Source organism: Cornus florida, unplaced genomic scaffold, assembly GCF_030987335.1.
Source record: "Cornus florida cultivar Cherokee Brave unplaced genomic scaffold, ASM3098733v1 CherokeeBrave_3.0.0_Hap2_Chr09, whole genome shotgun sequence".
In the NCBI taxonomy this organism is placed as follows: Eukaryota; Viridiplantae; Streptophyta; class Magnoliopsida; order Cornales; family Cornaceae; genus Cornus; species Cornus florida.
The window spans coordinates 80,927,094-80,949,131 of record NW_026775579.1 but is presented as its reverse complement, the minus strand read 5'-3'; the positions used below and the strand labels follow the sequence as shown (position 1 = coordinate 80,949,131).

The window sequence follows — 22,038 nt, the reverse complement described above, 5'->3', positions numbered from 1 at the left end:
TCGTAAATACGGAGAACATCCTCTGACTCAAAAAATGCATCTATACTATAAAATGATGAAATTGGTGTAACTCGAACCAAATTTAAAATGGTTCGGTTAAATTATATTTATATGTGTCTCTTCATCACTGGACACAACCATTTATATGTGTCTATTCATCACCAGACACACCCATTACAATATGTTGCAATGGTTCACATTGAATATGTTATGTCTTTTGGTTTTGAGTTTCATCTTTTCATTCTACAACTAACCAACCAATGATCACACTTGTTCAGTTCAATGCATCTGTTGATAACTAATCAAATAATTTTCATTCCCAATTTCAAACAAATTTTACTTCAGATTCTTTACTTAATTGATACTCAACATTTCATATAATAAATATACATTAAGAATAAACATAAATTAGATTAGAAAACTATATATAAAGGAGAGTGGGATTCTGAAATTACAAGATTGTCTGTCGATATATAATATAACAAAATTGCTAACAATTTTCTAAGAGAAAATCGAGAGAATATTTGCTACCCTTACTATTTTAAATTTTTTATATCTTTCTAAGGGTTAAGTGCAAATAGCTCCCTTATTATACAAAAAATGTGCAAGAAACACCCCTATTAAAAAATAATAATAATAATCATATAAATCTTTATACTATCCATCATTTGAGCAAATTGATCCATAATAAGCAATTTTGACCAATTTTATATATATATATATATAAATCCCAAGATACCCTCCTAATGTAATCAAATACTTTTGTTTTTATTTTTTTCGTTTTTCTCTCTCTCTGCAAACCATCTTTGTCTACTCTCCTCTCTCTACAATAGCATCACAATTTTCCCTCCATTGATAATACTTTTTCTTTTTTTTTTTCTTTTTTTTTTTTGTGTTGAATTCCATTGATAATACTTAATTTCTTGATACCAGCGTTTTGTAAAAGCATCAATTTGAGCCATTCCCAAAATTGTATGCACAGACGCTCTTGGGCCACTCCCAAAACTATATGCTTACAAATTCTTTGCCTAACCTAATTGATTCATTCCGTAGATGACAGATCTAGAATAGTTTGTTTCTCCTAATTATATGGTAAACAATTCATTTTCAGTCCAATTGACCTAAAGTTATTTAAATTGAAAATAAATCATTCCTTCTTAATATCAATAAAAAGGGAATACTTTTAGCATTCCTCCTTGCGTCGTTGATATATATATATATATATATATATATATATATATATATATATATATATATTAGTAATTAAAATGTCTAAAATACCCCCATAAAAGAAATAAAAATTGATAATTCGATATAGGGGTATGTTTGATATATATAGGGGTATTTTAGACATTTTAATTACTAAATTGACATAATATTCTTATTTGCACAAATTGAAACAATGGGGTTTAATTTCACATTTTGTATATTATAGGTCTTTTTTCTTTTTTAATAAGGAGTGAAATTTTTTTAAAAAAAAAAATCTAATTTGAATTTTTATCAACAATTAATTTGCAAGATTAGGTGGAGATCTTGTATTTTTTGACTCCTTATAAAAAAATTTAAACAAGATGTGAATTAGGGAGTATTGGTCAACAAAATATAAACCGGAGACTTAACATTGACATACCTTAGAACAATATTTTTTTGTTACCTTGGGATATGTTGGAAGTTACGAATCATTTGATTGGAATGATTGAATAAACTAGACAATATGAATTTCTCTAATAAAGAAAAAATTAGATTATATCAATTAATAAATAAGTTTATCTCTCACTATAAGGTATATGGCTCTCTTTGGGGAAGCTTCTTGATCTTCAAATTCCTTCCACCTAACAGGCTTTGCAAAATGTATTTTAATGGAAGGAATTTAAAGGAAAAAAGTTGTTTGGTGGATGTATTTTTTAAAAAAAAAAAAATTCTCTTGACTAAACACAATTTAACTTGTCAATTTTATCCTTAATTATCATGAATAGTACAAACATGAGAGCATAGTTGAATTAATCTAGATATAGCAAGAAAAAAAAAATGAAAAAGATAATTAGAGTAATGGAGTGAAAATCAGAGATGATGGAGCAACAATTAATTGGCACATCAATATTGTTCATACTTTTATTGTAGATACATTGTTGACAAAGTGAAGATCGCCATTACTGACAAAGTGAAGATCAATATATACATATCGATAGAAGTTGATGAAGCGAAAAAAAATAAAACGGTGAGAGAGATTGTTGTAGTTTGGCACAATTATTTAGACTCAATTTCATTATTATTTCTAATTATTTTAAAACCCTAACTTGATACATAAAACAAAAGAGATGTCTTAAAAAAAAAATCTATTATATATATATATATTGAGAATTAGAAAGGTTGTTCAAAATTCTATAGAGTTGAACTTTTTTGGATGAGAGTTCAAATATCTTTATAACTTTTTTGCTCCTTAGTCTTTGAGATCAAATAGAAATAAATCAGAAAATTTTTCTGCAAATCCTCCAAGTCATGTGTTCTTTCCTTTTAAAAATAAGGATACATTTGTAATTAAAATTTATTAGTTAAAATTAGCCAGACTTTACGAGAAATAAGCTCCAAAAGCAAGTTTTTTGAGCTTTGCTTGAACGGACTTTTTAGGACTTTGACGTTTGTTGGAATTCCTTTTATCTTGGTTAACCAAACACTCATATTTTTTTGAAAATGGCTTTATGGGCTTGGAAGCCCATTTGAAGCCGCCAGAAAGCTCAGCCAAAAAGGCACATAATATTTTTATATTATATCAAAACAATTTCTAGAATAGCTAATAAAAAAGTGTGGGGAAAATTATTTAAGATTTGACATCGATAATATATGTAAAACTACTATCAATTTTTATCTCTAATTTGAATTTTTTTTTTTTTTAGATCGAAAAAAAAAAAAAAAAACTATATTAAAGCAATTGCATATTTTTAAGTTTATCATTAAGTATACTATAATATTTTATATATACCAAAACAACTGTAACTAAATGAATTTCTTTACACTTTTCTCATATAACAAGTAAAATAAACATTACTATTTTATATTAAAATTTCACAAATAGAAAATTATGGCTATAAAAAATGACATTTTTCGCTAAACGAATAAGATCGTTGCAATTAATAGTGAAAATAGCCACAACCGAAAATTCTGTTAATAAAAAAAATAATGTATCATATACTATAGTATAATTTATTTAAATATTATTTTGTAAATATAATATTTATTATAATAATCTATATATATATATTTATATGGTTTAATATCAAGAAAATAAAACTATAAAAGAACCTGATAAAGTCTAGGCTAGAATTTAATTCTATAGCCTTAAGACAGATACGCCCCGCTACGGTGCTAACGGACTCTTCGGCGTCTATCTCCCAGGATACAACGACTTTTCTTCCTTTGGTAGTAGCACTTCAAACCAATGGAATAGGCGAACCGGCTCGGTGTAGTACTCTCTGATGAACTCAGACTCGGAGACCAGGATTGAATCTAAACTTGGAAACCAAGGTTCGAACCCAATCCAAACCAGTTTAGGTTGAACCCAAACCAGTGGCTGAACCGAACAAAGAAGAATTAGAAGAAGAAATTCAGAAGAAGAGAAGAATATTTCTGAATTTGGTGTGAATTGAAATGAACCCAATGATGAGTATTTATAGGCTTGTTGGTGCCTATTCTGAATGGGTGCACCCATAGTCCGAATGGGTGCAACCATTGTTGACCAATCAGAATTAAAAAACTGTTGGTGGTTTTTAAATTGTAAAGGGTGCAACTCTTGATTCAAAATTAATTTTTATCCAGCCCAGCCCTTTAATTTCGTCCAGTCCAGCAAGCAAATAATCCAACTCGGCCATTAATTCAACCCAGTAAACAGGCCCATTTTGAAAAGTCCAGCAACAAAATAAAATTACAACCACACAGGCCCATCCCAACTTTGGGTAAAAAGTTAAACCCATTTCACAATCAAGTCCCGCCCCGCCCTAGCCCGGACCGGACCGGGCGGGCGGCGCGCGCATGTGGTAGTTGGTTCGGATCCAGGCTAGCCTAGGTCCTCCCCCTCTTAAAAACTTGGGTGCCCTTGGGCCCAAACCCAAATCCCATACTAGACATATATATACTCAAGGTTGCTTTGCTACTTTTTCGATGTGGGACAAGCATTTCCCACTTTATTCACACCCATTTAGGCTTTATAAATCACTTACTTTGGAGCCAATTTCTCATTCACCCGAAAACGGATTTGAGAAAATAAATATACCACGTTCATCTCCTCGCAGAGAGGAACGCGCTCATCAATAGATTCGCAAAAAATTCTTAGCGGAATCTTTTTAATAATCCTTCCAAAGTTTGCGTTTTCTAATGCCGTTTCCAACAATCCCCCACATGAATGAAAATTTTCGCAGATTACAAAAGGAGAAGATACAGACACTATAGAGAGTACTATTGGAAAGTTACTGCATCGGGATAGGTAGCTTTTGGCCTTGAACCTTCCCTAGTGTATTACTATCGGATTTACTAGCTAACCAGTGAACATTATGTCTTGAACTGTTCAGCCATTGATGTAAACCAAGACAATAGCAAACACACAATTCCTTCCCACACAAAGTCGGTTCTCACGGTTGTGTTCATATGGCCCTGAACAACGCCTGGTATTTCATGAGCGCTCCAGAAAACTTAGCCTTAGAAGTTCTCATAGAAGCGGCCCCACTTCACACTCATATAGGTGACTTTTTATTAAGAGTATCCTACCATACCCCACTTGAATTTTCAAGGTATAAGAGTCATTAAAAGCATAGCTTATCCTACTCATCGCTGTAGGTAACACTGTCTCATCATAGAAATAGGTAGAAGATTGAATCTTCCCAGTGCTTCTGGTGAGCCATTCAGAATTTGTGTTGTCCCTTTGAACCTAGATCTTGGGATCTCCAGTCAACTAGGTTGGGTTTCCATTAAGATGACTCGTTAGCTTTCGGCTTTAATCCCATTCCCCTCGATGAACTATATACTTGCTCTCTTGTCAAACCTTTTGTAAACGGATCCGCTAAATTATCTTTTGACCTGATATAATCTATTGAGATTATCCCACTTGAGAGCAATTGTCTAACGGTATTATGTCGTCGACGTATATGTCGAGACTTACCGTTGTACATATTACTTTGTGCCCTTCCAATTGCTGATTGACTATCACAATGTATACATATAGCGGGCACCGGTTTAGGCCAATTTGGAATATCTTCTAAGAAATTACGAAGCCACTCAGCTTCTTCACCTGCTTTATCCAAAGCAATAAATTCAGATTCCATAGTGGATCTGGCAATACAAGTTTGTTTTGAAGATTTCCAAGATATGACACCTCCTCCAATAGTAAAGACATAGCCACTTGTGGATTTAGAATCCTTAGTATCTGATATCCAATTAGCATCACTGTATCCTTCAAGTACTGCTGGATATCTAGAATAATGCAATCCATAACTTATAGTATATTTTAAATACCTTAGAACCCTAATTATTGCAGTCCAATGGTTCTTTCCTGGATTACTAGTATATCTACTCAATTTATTAACTGAGTATGCTATGTCTGGGCGTGTGCAATTCGTCAAATACATTAAGCTTCCTATAATGCGAGAATACTCAAGTTGTGATATGCTAGGACCAGTATTTTTCGATAAATGAAGATTTACATCAACAGGAGTCTTTACAAGACTACTATCCCCTTTATTAAAATTTTCTAATATTTTCTCAATATAGTGAGATTGAGATAATACTAGACCATCTGATGTTCTAGAAATCTTAATTCCTAGTATGACATCTGCTATGCCTAAATCTTTCATATCAAAATTTTTGGTCAACATCTTTTTAGTAGTTTTGATTATAACATCATTACTACCCATTATTAGCATATCATCCACATATAGGCACACAATGACATATCCATTTTGAGTGTTTTTCACATACACACATTTATCACACTCATTAATTTTAAAACCATTTGACAACATCACTTTGTCAAATTTTTCATGCCATTGTTTAGGTGTTTGTTTTAATCCATATAAGGATTTTACAAGTTTGCACACCTTCTTTTCTTTCCCTGGAACTATAAACCCTTCAGGTTGTTCCATATAGATTTCCTCCTCTAATTCACCATTTAAGAAGGCAGTCTTGACATCCATTTGATGTATTTCTAAGTTTTGCAGTGCTGCAATAGCTAGTAACAATCTAATGGATGTTATTCTTGTGACTGGTGAATATGTATCAAAATAATCCAGGCCTTCTTTTTGCCTATATCCCTTAGCAACAAGTCGGGCTTTATATTTTTCAATTGAACCATCAGGCTTCATCTTCCTCTTGAAAATCCACTTATACCCTAAAGGTTTAGTACTAGGAGGAAGATCCACCAGCTCCCAAGTATGATTTTGCATGATGGATTCAATTTCACTATTTATGGCTTCTTTCCATAAATTAGCTTCAGGAGAAGACATAGCTTCCTTGTAGCTTTGTGGCTCATTCTCCAATATATATGTCAGAAAGTCAGGACCGAATGACTTAGACGTTCTAACTCTTTTGCTACGTCTAGGTTCTTCCTCATTTTCATCATCTATAGACTCTTGGTCTATATTCTCTTGTATATTGCTATTAGCAGTATCATAATTTCTTTTAAGAGGATTTTTGCAAGGAAATATATCCTCAAAGAAATAAGCATTCCTTGACTCAATAATTGTATTGACATGGATATCAGGAATGTCTGATTTATGCACAAGAAAACGATATGCACTACTATTCTGTGCATAGCCTATGAAAATACCATCAAAGGTTTTTGGTCCTATCTTAACTTTCTTAGGAGTAGGAACCGCAACCTTAGCTAAACACCCCCACACTTATAAAAATTTATAGGAAGGTTTTTGACCTTTCCATAATTCATAAGGTGTCACATTTGATTTCTTTTGAGGTACCTTATTGAGAACATAATTAGCAGAGAGCAAAGCTTCCCCCCACAAATTCTGGGTTAAACCAGAACTTATCAACATAGCATTCATCATTTCTTTTAAGGTACGATTTTTGCGTTCAGCAACACCGTTCTGTTGAGGTGAATAAGGAGCGGTAGTTTGGTGAATAATACCATGTTCTGAACAAATGTCAGCGAATGGTATTTCGTATTCACCACCTCTATCACTTCTAAACATCTTTATCTTTTTTCCAAGTTGATTCTCAACCTCATTCTTGTAATGTTTAAACATTTCCAAGGCTTCATCTTTACTTCTTAACAAATATACATAACAATATCTTGTGCAGTCATCAATAAAAGTAACGAAATACTTTTTCCCACCTCTAGTTGGCACAGATTTAAAGTCACAGATATCACTGTGAATTAATGCTAGAGGTTCAGTACTTCGCTCTATGGAGTGAAATGAGGTTCTAGTCAATTTTGCTTCTACACATGTTTGGCATTTTTGATTTAAATCAATATTAAATTTAGGTATAGATTCCATGTTAATCAATCTACGAATAGTATCATAATTAACATGTCCTAACCTACCATGCCATACATCAGATGAGTCAATAATATAAGCAGAAGAAGCACTGGCTTTATTATTATCATTAATAGCTTTGGGTACAACAGTCATTACATTGAACTTAAATAGTCCATTACTTAAATACCCTTTGCCCACATACACCCCATTCTTAGTCAGCACAAACTTATCAGATACAAAGACCAGCTTGAACCCATTCTTGCTTAGTAGTGACCCAGAGACCAAGTTCTTCCTGATGTCTGGTACATGCAGCACATTATTAAGAGTGAGCTCTTTCCCTGAGGTCATTAGTAGCTTGATTTTTCCTTGTCCTTCAACCTTTGCAGTAGAAGAATTCCCCATGTAGAGTTGTTCTTCATTATTTATAGTTTCATAGGTAGTGAACATCCTCTTTTCAGAGCAAACATGACAAGTAGCTCCTGTGTCCACCCACCATTCTCTGTTGTTGCTTACCAGGTTGATTTCAGAAACCACAGCTGAAAGATTTAACTCTGATACATCAGCTGTCAACTTATCTTCTTCAGCTATGTGCACCTCAGTGGTCTTCTTCTTGGGGTTATGATGTGTTTTGCGGCTACGACAATCTTTAGCTCGGTGTCCTAGCTTGCCGCATATGAAACACTTCCCAGTGAACTTCTTGTAGTTTCCTTGGCTAGGACCTTCTCCAGAGTGCTTCCTCTTCTTATTTTTCTGTCCTGCTTCCACTACATTTGCCTTTGACACTATTGAAGAATTTCCGGCTCTCTTTTCAGATGTACGGTTATCTTCTTCAATTCTCAGCCTGACAATTAAGTCTTCGAGCCCCATTTCCTTGCGTTTATGCTTCAAGTAATTTTTGAAATCTTTCCAAGTAGGTGGCAGCTTTTCAATGATTGAAGCTACTTGAAAGGATTCACTCAATGTCATCTTCTCAGCATGTATCTCATGTAGGATTAGCTGGAGCTCCTGCACTTGGCTCACGACTGTCTTGGAGTCTATCATTTTGAAGTCCAGAAATCGTCCAACCACGAATTTCTTCAATCCAGCATCCTCTGTTTTATACTTTTTGTCTAACGACTCCCAAAGCTCTTTAGCAGTATTTATTGGACTGTACACATTATATAAGGTGTTGTCCAATCCATTGAGGATGTAGTTCTTGCATAGGAAGTCTCCATGCTTCCATGTATCAACAGCTCCAAGCTTGGTAATGTCTGTATCACCCTCATCTAACACTGGAGCAGTCTCAGTCAGATACTTGCTTAGATTCAGAGTTGTAAGGTAGAACATCATTTTCTGTTGCCACCTTTTAAACTCTGTCCCGTTGAATTTTTCGGGTTTCTCCCCATGACTGACGGGAACATTAGGCACAGTAATACTCGTACTTGCCATTTGTCTGTTATATATTGATATACAGACCACGAGTCAAATTATAATAATTATAACAAGAATAATAATTAAATAATTATTACTATAGTATAAAGGTATCTGTCTTAAGATTGTTAATAAAAAAAATAATGTATCATATACTATAGTATAATTTATTTAAATATTATTTTGTAAATATAATATTTATTATAATAATCTATATATATATATTTATATGGTTTAATATCAAGAAAATAAAACTATAAAAGAACCTGATAAAGTCGAGGCTAGAATTTAATTCTATAGCCTTAAGACAGATACGCCCCGCTACGGTGCTAACGGACTCTTCGGCGTCTATCTCCCAGGATACAACGACTTTTCTTCCTTTGGTAGTAGCACTTCAAACCAATGGAATAGGCGAACCGGCTCGGTGTAGTACTCTCTGATGAACTCAGACTCGGAGACCAGGATTGAATCTAAACTTGGAAACCAAGGTTCGAACCCAATCCAAACCAGTTTAGGTTGAACCCAAACCAGTGGCTGAACCGAACAAAGAAGAATTAGAAGAAGAAATTCAGAAGAAGAGAAGAATATTTCTGAATTTGGTGTGAATTGAAATGAACCCAATGATGGGTATTTATAGGCTTGTTGGTGCCTATTCTGAATGGGTGCACCCATAGTCCGAATGGGTGCAACCATTGTTGACCAATCAGAATTAAAAAACTGTTGGTGGTTTTTAAATTGTAAAGGGTGCAACTCTTGGTTCAAAATTAATTCTGATCCAGCCCAGCCCTTTAATCCAGCAAGCAAATAATCCAACTCGGCCATTAATTCAGCCCAGTAAACAGGCCCATTTTGATAAGTCCAGCAACAAAATAAAATTACAACCACACAGGCCCATCCCAACTTTGGGTAAACCCATTTCACAATCAAGTCCCGCCCTAGCCCGGACCGGACCGGGTCGGGCGGGCGGCGCGCGCGTGTGGTAGTTGGTTCGGATCCAGGCTAGCCTAGGTCCTCCCCCTCTTAAAAACTTGGGTGCCCTTGGGCCCAAACCCAAATCCCATACTAGACATATATATACTCAAGGTTGCTTTGCTACTTTTTCGATGTGGGACAAGCATTTCCCACTTTATTCACACCCATTTAGGCTTTATAAATCACTTACTTTGGAGCCAATTTCTCATTCACCCGGAAACGGATTTGAGAAAATAAATATACCACGTTCATCTCCTCGCAGAGAGGAACGCGCTCATCAATAGATTCGCAAAAAATTCTTAGCGGAATCTTTTTAATAATCCTTCCAAAGTTTGCGTTTTCTAATGCCGTTTCCAACAAATTCGTGGCAAAATATGCGTTGCGAATTTCTAATAGATTTGTCACTAAAATAATTGTGTGGCAAACAAGCATACAATAGCCACGACTGAAAATTCGTGGCAGAATAAATCCCTTAGCCATGACACAAGAAATTTGTGGTAAAATAACATTTTTCGCCACAAAATTAACATTGTTACAAATTAATAATAGATTTGCCACGAAAATGGTTACATGGCAAAAGAGCACAAATAATGACTCAAAATTCATGGCAAAAATAACATTTTGCCACAATTTTGTATGTTGTCCCTAATTTGTCGTGACAAAATTGATATTTTGGCAAAAAAATTTAAGCCGTCCCTAATATTCGTGGCAAAAGACAAATAATTGCCACAAAAAAGTTGTTTCATGGCAAATACTCAAATTTAATTTTGTGGCAAAAGCACTACTTTTTGTCACGAAATTTTATGCGTGGCAACAAAATTCTTGACAAGAACTCAAATTTGTTGTAGCGATCCTTGCTAGGAAGATCATGAGGGGAAATTAAATAGGTCGAGCAGGATATCATGCTTGCCAAAGGACCCATGCCACAAGTATAAAAATTAGACTTGTCAATGAATCGGAGTCTAATCCGATTCCGATAATATGTTAACTTTACAAATTAAGGATATAAATTATAAATAATTCAATCAGATTAAAATGATATATTACATTGCAATATATTAAATATGTATGTTATATTAATTATATACTATTGAATTAATTTGGTTGCATAGTTATATTAATATATTTCTGATCTACTTAATCTCATTACTAGACATGTCACTAATCCAAATTTATTAGGATATAGATTGAAACATTCAATTTGATAACTTGTTAACAATCAAAATCTGAATATCTGTTAGCTTAGCATGTAGAGAAAAATTAGATTCTAAAATCAGTTATGGACTAGAGGATTGAATATCTGTTAGCTTAGCATGTAGAGAAAAATTGGATTCTAAAATCAGTTATGGAGTAGAGAGTTATTATGTAGGCGTGTAATGTGTGTGTGATTTTTTTCCCACCCCAATTTCTTTATGTAGAAATTTTAAAATTAATAGTGGGAATTTTTAGATGTCCAAGAATCATCATAGTAGATATTAAATACTACTAAGAAAAAATGATTAAAAAATTTATATACATAATTACTTATCCAAAAAGAAAATTATATATATATATATATATATATATATATATATATATATAAAATCAAACATGTATGAACTTGGAGCATAATAGCATAGACAGATAACAGATTATAGATAAATAGAGTATAGTTTAAGAGAAAAAATGGATAAACATTGGTCAATCTAAAGTTTTGGAGTCAATCCCATATGCAAAAGCACAAAAGCTATTTCACATTACAATTAATTAATAATATAAAAACACAACATTAAACAAATACCGTTACATAGCCAAGTCGGCCATTCTTCTGGTCTCAAATAGAAATCCAAAAAAGTGAAAAACCCCAACAATACAGTTTTAAAAAAAAAAAAAGAGAAGATAAAAACAAAGAAGAGTTAATTAGCTCGTACATAAGATATTTGCTTCAATGAAATGAAGCAACTATTGACATTTTTTCATTTGGAGTCGGAGATGGGAGCAAGGTCAATGCCAACACGCCGCTCACAGCCGCTGCAACGGCTCCCGCGACAAATGCGGGTAGGTTACCGCCACCAAAGATAGCATCCCACGGTCCACTAACTACTGATACGAACATCTGTTCAAAATTGTGTAATCAAAATTAGCCAAAATTTGAGATATATATATATATATATATATATATATATATTTTCATGACCCATGCCTTACACAATTATTGAGGTTACTTTTCATGTGGTGGGTTCACAAATCAAACATGCCATGCTATATATTAAGTCAAACATTAGGGTCACCTCCAGACCACTTGGCTTGGCTAAATTTTTTCAAATAAAGTTGGAAAGTAGTGAAACTGCTCATTCTAGAATTTGACTAGCTAGTCTGCATTTTGAAGAGAATATGAACTAAATTGATGGGACCATGACTCAATAATAAGCTAATAAAATATACAAATGATAGGGTTGTATTATTGTGTGTGTGTGTGTGTAATTATGACTTGTTCTTTTTGGAATCATCACGATACATTCTGACGTGGGATGGAGATTTCTAAAAGTAACTGATTATTGGATTCTAAGAACATGAAAAAGAAGTGATTAGTCATGTTCACACTGAAGAGAAAAAAAATTGATCATATTCTCTATCACATGCCCTGAAAAAAAACTTTATACAGACTTTTAAAAGCAATTCATTTTAATTACTTTCCCAATAATAAATTGAACAATGATTAAATAATTTATTAGTTTTTGTTATGATTTTAATAAATTACATTCCATTGTAGATTAAGAATGGAGTCTCTCATAACTTTAAGAGGGTATTTTTGTTATTTAAGATTATATATATTTTATATTATAATTTTGAGATTAAAATAATTAATTAGCAGACAAAAAGTAAATTGGGGTATAAGTGAAATATAAAAACAAAATTTTCATCCAGCTGATATGTATAAAAAATGTAAACAAGGACATGTGTGTGTGTGTGTGTATATATATATATATATATATATATTAGACACTGCCATATTTAAACAATTAAAATTCATGGGGTGTGATAATATATAGTGAAAATCTTACTTGAGGTATAACTATTGCAAGATTCAGAACTCCAAGAGAAAGACCTGTCAAAATAAAAAATATTAGAAAAAAAGCCTAGAATCTCCACAATACTTCAAGATAGGTCCAAACATTACCTTGTCCTGCTCCAGCAGTGTTACAAAATATGGACGCCATAGCAAAGGGAATGCTGAAAGTTATCTACACATATATAAAACCAATATTTAATCACAGTCATAACTCAGCATATATATATATATATATATATATACACACACACACACACACGTCTATATATATGGAAAGAAAATATTAAAAATAAATTGAATAACGCTATTTAATATTTTAGGTTTTTAATGTGTCAGTCTCTGTAGATATGGTATACTGAAAAAGTGTGGATATAGCTTAAAAATAAATTGAATGGTAAATTCTAAATTCTTTTACTATTATTATTATTAATTTTGGCACAAACATAAATTAACCACTTGTCTGCAAAAATAATAAAGAGAGGGAAATTTTTATAAAAATAAATGTGTTAAATTAATTTTCTTCAAATTTTTGTTTGAATATCTTGATTTATGAGACTATAGAATAATTTATCATAAAAAAGATAAGAGTCTATGTCATAATACTTACGAAATAAATAAAAACTAACAATTGATAATCTATTTCTTTTTCCTTCGGATTTTATTGCAATATTATTAATTAATAAAATTTGTGTAAAAATTAATTGGTAAAAAAGAAAAAAGAACTCACCGCTTGAGGAATGCCCAATAACGCAAATATACCTAATGCACCGTTCTTAATACCGGTAGGGGGCGACAGAGGTTCGTTTCCACCACCGGGCGGGTAACGCCTCGAAGACTCAGCCAATTTGGTGACCAACACCGTCAACGCCAAGCCGATGGCCAACAAAAAGTTGACACCACCCCACAAGCGCTTTGCGCCACCAAGCTTACGCGCCAAGAACTCCACCAAGAGGGACGTGACCCCCAACACTATCGCGTTCAGCATCAGCCCTAATGCACCCGCACGCACACCACGATCGTAAATCTTCTGGCCAACCTTCCCTCCGTACACCTCCTTCCCCATCCAATCAGTGTCGAACAACAAGAACGGAAACCAAGCAATCCAATTAAGACACGTCACCAGCAGTAGAATCCACATTGGCCTACGCAACTCCTTCACCGCACCGAATATTTCCCCGAAAAATGGTAACCGACGGACCTTCCCGTCGCCCTCCTCCTTCACTTCAACGGCATTTACCGGTTCCGGTAAGGGTTCACGTACCAGACACAGAGCTAGTATTGTTAGGAATAGTAATAATATAATGGAGAGAAAAAAACAGCTTTTGAGATTTGCACAGTAGAGATCACATGCATGGGTTCGTGTGAAAGGGAATATGCGGTGAAGGTTAGTATAGGCCCCGGCGGAGTAGCCTAGGACATTGCCGACTGCCATGAAAAAGGAAAATAAGGAGTTGGCCATTCGGGTTTTGCTTTGGCTGCCGGCGCTGAGGTCGGCTAGAAAGGCACGGCAGGGGCCTTGGAGAGTGTTATTGGCGCAGTCGAGGATCCAGAATCCAATGACGAAGATGGCTACGGCGCCCGTTTTTGGGGATTTAGTGTAGGAGTCGCCGAAGAGGTGGCCGAAGTCGGCGGCGTAGCCGATGAGAACGACGGCGATGGCGACGAGGCCAACTCCTGCGGCGATGAAGGGTCGTCTGCGGCCGAAACGGGAGGTGCATCGGTCGCTGTAGTAGCCGACGACGGGCTGGACAATCATGCCGGAGATGGGGCCGCAAAGCCAGATGAAGGAGGACCAGGTGTGGGGGATGCCGAGGAGCTGGACGTATGGAGTCAGGAGGGAGAGCTGTAGGGCCCACCCGAATTGGACACCAGCCGCAATAGATGCCACCAGTATTACCTTTTTAAGTGGGCTCGGCATCGGTGGTGATTGCTGGTGGCTCTCAAGTTCCAGAGCCGGAGCCTGCTTGTTACTACTCTCCATGGTTACAAATCAACCACTATCTCTCTCTATATATACGTGTATGTATATAGACTCTCTCTATATATCTATTTCTCTAAACCCCTCTCTCACCGTGTACTAGATTATGAGCTGATGATGAGTTGTCGTTTGTCTGAATATTTATAAGGGTTTTTGAGGGGCAGCATGGGAGTAATGGCCTTATCCATTTCAGTACAGATTCCCATTTAACTTTTCAGCTTTTGATGTTCAGTAAATCCAATGGGTAATTACCAGTTGCCCACACAATTTTTTTTTTTTTTTTTTAAAGTCATTTTAAAGGCACAAAGGCAAAAACATTGTCGTAGAGGCAAAATGTAACATAATAAAATGAAGAACATGTTTCATATTTATGGATATAAAAAAATAGAGCTTAAAATTTTGGAACGGAATCACCATAGGAGAAATGCAACATCATGAGTGACCCAAAGATTTGGCCATCATCAAAACAACAGTTCTAAAGTTACCAGTCCAAAACGCCGCACAAGATCAAATTAAGGAGAAAAATATCAAATTTGGGCAGAACAAAACTAAAACCGACCTAAATTGGAGATTTAGCCGGAAAAAAAACATATCCACCCATATGAGCCGAAAACGGACCTAACAGGATGTAAAATAATACTTACATAATACATTTATTGAAACACGTCAAATTTATTAGCTAATAGCTCCCCGGCCACTTCTACAAAAGAGAGCAGAGATGCACATAGGGAAGAAGACGAAGACTAGGCAGAGAGAGAAATTTAGACAGGTGGGAGAGAAGGCTGGGTAGAGAGTAAGGTTACAGAGAGAAAAAGTTAGAGAGGTTTAAGGGATTAATTTTTTATTTTATATATATATATATATATATATATTTGTCTTTTTATGTGCAATTCTCTAATAAACCCACTAATTGATTTCCAAAATCATGTATCATATAGGTGTCAATTAGTAATTAATATCATATCGGGTACGAATATCTTCATTTTAATATATACATATATTACAAGTAAATATATATCAATCACTAATTCATATACAAGTCATTATTGGATAGTGAATATATATACAAGTGGATATATATATATAATCTAATCAGTCACCAATTGATATAAGTATTGACATTAGACAAGATTTACAAGTAAATATATTATCTTTATTCAGCTTTTTATCTAAATGTTAACTTGTGATGATTAGGACCATATCATGTAATATACATATTGGTCATAATTTTCTATAGTCTCTATTTAATCTTTTTTCTAATATAGAGTTTAGATCATTCGTAGAATTTTAACTTTGTTTTATTTATCAGACTAACCAAATCAACACTAAAAATAATCATATTTGGATGCTGGACTTCAAAAATTAATCACTAATATTCAACTAACTGTAATCAAATGAGACGTCAGAGACCAAATGCGATTTCATAAATTCAATAATAAGCCATATTTTAAAAATTGAATGCTTATTCATGATGTTATAAATGTGTACATAATATATGGAATATATCAATCTATATTTAAATTTTTTATATTTATTATTTTTGTTCAAAAATATATTTATTTTATTTGATAATTTAAGGAGCTACGTTGTCCCATTATAGTAAAATCCCGTCCCTGCCACTCATTTGGAAGTTGGGCTCACCATCTCAAGCCCAGTTGATGATCATATCACTCGATGTGAATATAAATTCTATCCTAATCTATAATGTGTTTGGATTGATTGGTTTTGCCGAGAAAGAAACAGAATATTACACCCATTATAATGAATGGGTATTTTTTAATTGCAATGAATTTGTTCCCCTTGGGAATAAAGATAGATTAGTATACACTTTAATTGAATTTGAGAAGAAAAAGAAAAAGAAAAAGTCTATCTTAATCTAGTGATTGATAGATAGATTTTTATAACCTTTGTCAAAAATGGCATCTTTTAATACTCTTTGCTCAAACAATTATTTATTTGACATAAAGAATATTGTTTAGAAGCCATGGATATGTTAAGAGACTTCAAAAAGTACTGGGTAGTACTTGGCTAATTTATGATCCTTTGATCTCGTATTGAGGGACAATTCATGTTACCCCAATTCAACGCATCCAATGGTCATACCTTCTAAATAGTGTGACTCTTTGTTCAAATATCACGCTATTTTTTGAATAGTAACAAGTGGTTCAATTGTATCCCATTATTTTATATCGGTGAAGAATAACATCATTATTATATCATTAAATATGACGATATTGATGTTATCTCTTACACACCTAATTTTTGGAGAATGTATATGCTCTTGGACCATGTATTACTAATTTTATTTTTAATAGTACTAAGATAGTGTCATATAATTGTATTCTTATTGTATCTATCATTTCGGTAATACTGTTATCTTTTTTGAATCTTCTTGGGACCATCTTAAACAAATTTTCTTGATAATTGCTATCTTGTTTGAATCTTCTTTGGACCATCTTAAACAAATTTTCTTGATAATTGCTTGATATATTTTCGACTCAAGATGTTTCATGCCTTATGAAATCTTTAAGAAATTTGGATGCCACCATTATCGAAAAAAACAAAATATATTGATGTATCTCATTCCTCACAAATCATGGAACATTTGTTACCATGTATGTTTTGTGTAATTCAAACTTATATTTGGTAGTTCCAATGTGACAGAAAAAAACAAAATATGTATGCATTTTATCCCATTCCTCTCAAATAATGGAACATTTGTTAAGTAGATTATCACAAATCATGGAACATTTTTTATAGCGTGCACTTAATTGACAAATCCGTAGATTATCGAAGGATCGTATTTGTTTTACGGATTAAGTTATTTTAAAAAGGACCTTTTCTTTTTTCGTTTTTTCTTTACAACTGCAGAATAGAGACTTTATCAATTTATATTAATTTACACATCCAACCCAATAGTTGAATTATCAATTTATATTTAATACATTCAACTATTGGCCACTGCATTTAAAGGTCTAATTGGGGGTACCGTTATTGGTTAAAGCTAAAAAATATTAAATAGATTGTGTGTGTGTATATATATATAACTAACGATCATATTGGATTTGTTACATGAATTGGTCCAGTTTCTTATAAGGATTGGACTTGGGCAGGTTGGACGAGCTAAGGGGTTAGCCCATACCAAATCAAAGGTTCTAACGCCTTAATCCGCGTCATGCCTATGTTCGAAAATCCATTATATCTCAATCCGCCCCATGGTGCACATTTTTTTTGGATTTCTCAAATTGTCCCAAATTTTATTAACCTATAAATAAATAAAATTGTAAAAAAATAAAATGTTAAATTCTATAGCTACATAAACTAGGACATAAAATAAAATATATATATATATAAATAAGAAAACCCTCTCATATCATGTAAAAAAATAACAAAATTAAGTGTATTATAATCTTATAGCATAAGATATAATTTTTAATAATTTAAGACATGTAACATGGTCCAAAAAATTACCATAATATAAACTTGGAAAGAACTCAATATTTGATATTTTTTAATATTTTGTTTCCTTAACTAAAATTAAATTATTATAATTTTTTACTTTTTAAAAATAAACGAATCAAAGTAACCGAGTTTATTTTAACTTTATTTTACTTATATAAAAGTTATAAACTATTCTAATATTTTTTATTTTTTGGTAGTTAGGGTTCCTTGATTTATTAAATTTTTTGGTCCAAATCCGGCCCAAAATAAATTTGACGTCTAAAATTTAAATCCAGTCTCAATAACCTTGCATACTCTCGTAAAACTAACAAGCAGAAATCGAGTTGCTTTGCTCACCCAAATTCCACCCCTAATTTTTTGAAATTCTAATTTGTTAATTTAACGTCAATTACGAATTCCTAATTTATAAATCTATAACCGAATCGTTGAGCTAAAAAATCAATCCGAAATCACACATTAACATATCGTAAGTGATATTTTATTTTTTGGATAATTTATGACATGACATATGACATAAAAGATGTGAGTGACGAATTTGTTCTATATAGCTTTGGCAGAGTTCGTTGTGAATAGTAGACGAATTTGTTCTATATAGCATTGAACTTTTTTTTGTATATTGATTAGTCATTGTGAAATATCTCGTGAGATGATGCATTTTGTAACTAGCGATGACATGCTTTTGCCTCAAAATGATTCTCTTGTAGTATTATTATTCCTAGTAACTTCAGTTGAATATAAATATATATATACACACACACACATATGCATTTACATATGGAGTCAAAAATTCTGATGTTAAACAGGTTGTTAATGGGTAAAAAGTCAACAAATGGGCTCACATGTTTTGAATGATTAATTTTCGTTTGCTTTGTTTGGGGTATATGTCAATTTTTGGTTAATACAGTAGGTGATATTGGGCTCCAACAAACAGTTTTTTTTTTTTAAGTCAATGAAATGACGAAGCTGCCTCTTATTTTTTAATTCAATTTCGAAAGATACGTCTCTTCTTTTATCCTCCTATATGATTCACGAGATATTTTTATTAACTAATTTTTCATTGTTCATAAAAATTTAGAAAACAAGTAAAAACAAAGCATCAAATATTATTCTTTTAATTTATAAACCATCACCTTGTAAATTTACAAATCTTTAATTTGCATAGACTAAATAGTAGATGATAGCTGATAGTGAATTCGATTACAGTTAGGTGATGCTTTAATCAGGAATTTTTATTAAATTTAAACTTCAATCAAGAATTTTGATTGAATTAGTCATTTGTTTATTTTGTCCACTTGCAATAAGCAATACTATTCTTGTATTGTATTTATTCACAATTCATTATATATAATGCAGTTTATAAATTTGAAAGATTGTTTCATCTGAATGTGGATTCCGTACTTGTTTGCATGAAAATTTTAATTGAAGGTATTTATGTGTGTAAGAAATTTAATCGAATTAAAAAACTGAATAGATAAAAACACATCTAAAAAACAAAGAAAAGGGCATGCTGGTCATTTTATTAGTGAAAAAAAGGAATTGGAATGTCAATATTACCTCCCTTATTTAATTGTCTATTTTGTTTTTATTTTCTATAATAGTCTATTAATCCAAGAATAATCTTTTATATAATAACATGAAAACCTGAATTTTAAGTACAGTACATTTCTTGATCTGTCCGAAAGTCAAAAATTCTATTTCATTTATATAAATAAAAACTTACGTAATTATGATGTCATTACTATTATTAAGGTCATAATGATATAGTTTATCTATTGTTGAGAATAAAAAGATCATCTTCTCAATTGTGACCAAACTCATTTCGAATTATAAGTTTTTCTTGAATTATCCATTCGAATTAATGTGTTCCTTCAATAAATCCTCTGATATCTCCGTTCACAAACTCATCAATTATAATTTTTGTGGATATATATATATATATATATATATATAATTGATGTATAAGCAACCTAGAGAAGTATTGTTGATGGACCACAAGTCGCTAAACAGTCCTGTGAACCTATACTGGAAAGTAGAAAGAGATGGTGTGTGGACCATCATGGTCAGTGCTGGTGAGTTGCATGAGTGCTTCAACTCTTTGAGATTATCCGGTGTGAGCTTCCGCATTCCAAAGACTGTACAGCAATTAAAACTGAACCGCCAGACACCATTGACTTTTGTTTCATTTTGCAGATCATAACGCAAGAGATGACGACCATGAAGTCCACTTGCTGTCCAGTTGTAATATTGGGTCAGCTTGCACAATTGCAGATACATGAAGCCATTTTGGAAAATGTGCTTCTTTTGAATCTCTTTTATTTTTATAAATCTAACTTTTAAATAAAAAATGATTTTAAGGTGGAAGCTTTGGATATAATTCTTTAACCAAATACTTTTAATTAGTCAATGTATGTTTAAAATTTAAAAAGTGAGACACGTACTTCTTTATTTCTTATATTAATGACCAATTAAATATATTCAGTCAAAAAATTTTACAATAGTTTATAATATTTTTAGGTACTGTATTCAATAGCATCTCAGTTGTTGGATTATTCATCAAGTGAGTTCCACCGCCACATCCAATGGATGAAAATTCATAAGGTACCGTACTCTGGAGTATTGTAGACTTTCACCTGCGACGAAAAAGTCTACAATACCCCGGTGGTACTGTACCTTAAGAGCCTCTCAACCATTAGGTCATTCATCAAGTGAATCCCACCATCACATCTAATGACTGAGAACCTTGGGATATGATACTCCGGTGTATTGTAGATTTTTACGTTCGACGAGAAAATCTACAATACTCAAGGGTACTATACCCCCAAGAATCTCTTAATTATTGAATCATTCATCAGATAGATCCCACTACCACATCCAATGATTGAAAACCATGAGGGTACAATACCCCCAGGTATTATAGACTTTTACTTTCGACGAAAAAGTTTACAATACTTCAGGATGCCGTACCTCCAGAGCCACTCAGTCGTTGAATCATTCGTCAAATGGATCCAATAATCACATCCCATGATTGAAAACTTAGAAATATGGTAAGACTCTCGACTCTTAGACCCAAACATCATTACTCTTTCTAAATTTAGGGAATTTGTGTTTTTTTTTTTTTTTTTTTTTTTTTTTTTTTTGATGCATTTACGCTAGGTTATAAGTTTTGGTCCATAATTACTCATAAAAAAAAATACCAAATGAAATAAAATAAAATAATTACTTATCACTAGATCAACAAAGTTTATCATTCACGTGAGCATTTATATGATGTCCTTTTGTCTTTTTCTACTCAATCACACAAAATATTATTTCTAAAATAAAAAATATTTTAAACAATAATGAAAAGTCGGTCTAAGGCATGGTATAGCACTAAGGTTTTGAGTTCATAGGTCCTTGCTCTGTATTATAGGTCTAAGGTCAAGAATTGTCCATATCAAACATAGTTTATTTGAGGAACTCTGTTCGAAAATTTTCCCAAAGAGTCGAGCTTGGGCTCAAACTTATAAATATATCAAGAAAAGCACCATATCCTATATCTAAATTTTCATTTACCAAGAAAGAAAAAATATACAAAGTACTGTATATAAAAATGCATACCTTATCAAGATTTTTTTTTTTTTAAATGAATAAATAAAAGTTTAAGGGAATACCCCAAAGACAAAGAAAAGAGCTTGAGCAATATAAAA

At 32.8% G+C, this 22,038-nt stretch overlaps 1 protein-coding gene across 1 annotated transcript; it reads right to left on the bottom strand.

The window, feature by feature from the left end:
* Positions 1-11,568: 11,568 nt before the first annotated feature.
* On the bottom strand, positions 11,569-14,893 carry LOC132274605 (sucrose transport protein SUC2-like). The gene is made up of 4 exons (XM_059775923.1): positions 13,640-14,893; positions 13,021-13,084; positions 12,905-12,948; positions 11,569-11,955 (listed from the first exon to the last, which is right to left on the bottom strand). Exons 1-4 carry the CDS (start codon positions 14,891-14,893, stop codon positions 11,785-11,787), a joined length of 1,533 nt encoding a protein of 510 aa, XP_059631906.1. The 3' UTR covers positions 11,569-11,784.
* Between the last annotated feature and the right edge of the window lie 7,145 nt (positions 14,894-22,038).

Excerpts from the sequence above, each read along its gene's own strand:
- LOC132274605 (XM_059775923.1), bottom strand. The coding sequence starts at position 14,893 with ATGGAGAGTAGTAACAAGCAGGCTCCGGCTCTGGAACTTGAGAGCCAC. Across the intron at positions 13,085-13,639 it reads TATTGGGCATTCCTCAAGCG|ATAACTTTCAGCATTCCCTT; the intron begins GTGAGTTCTTTT and ends ATATATGTGTAG. Across the intron at positions 11,956-12,904 it reads TTGCAATAGTTATACCTCAA|ATGTTCGTATCAGTAGTTAG; the intron begins GTAAGATTTTCA and ends AATTTTGAACAG.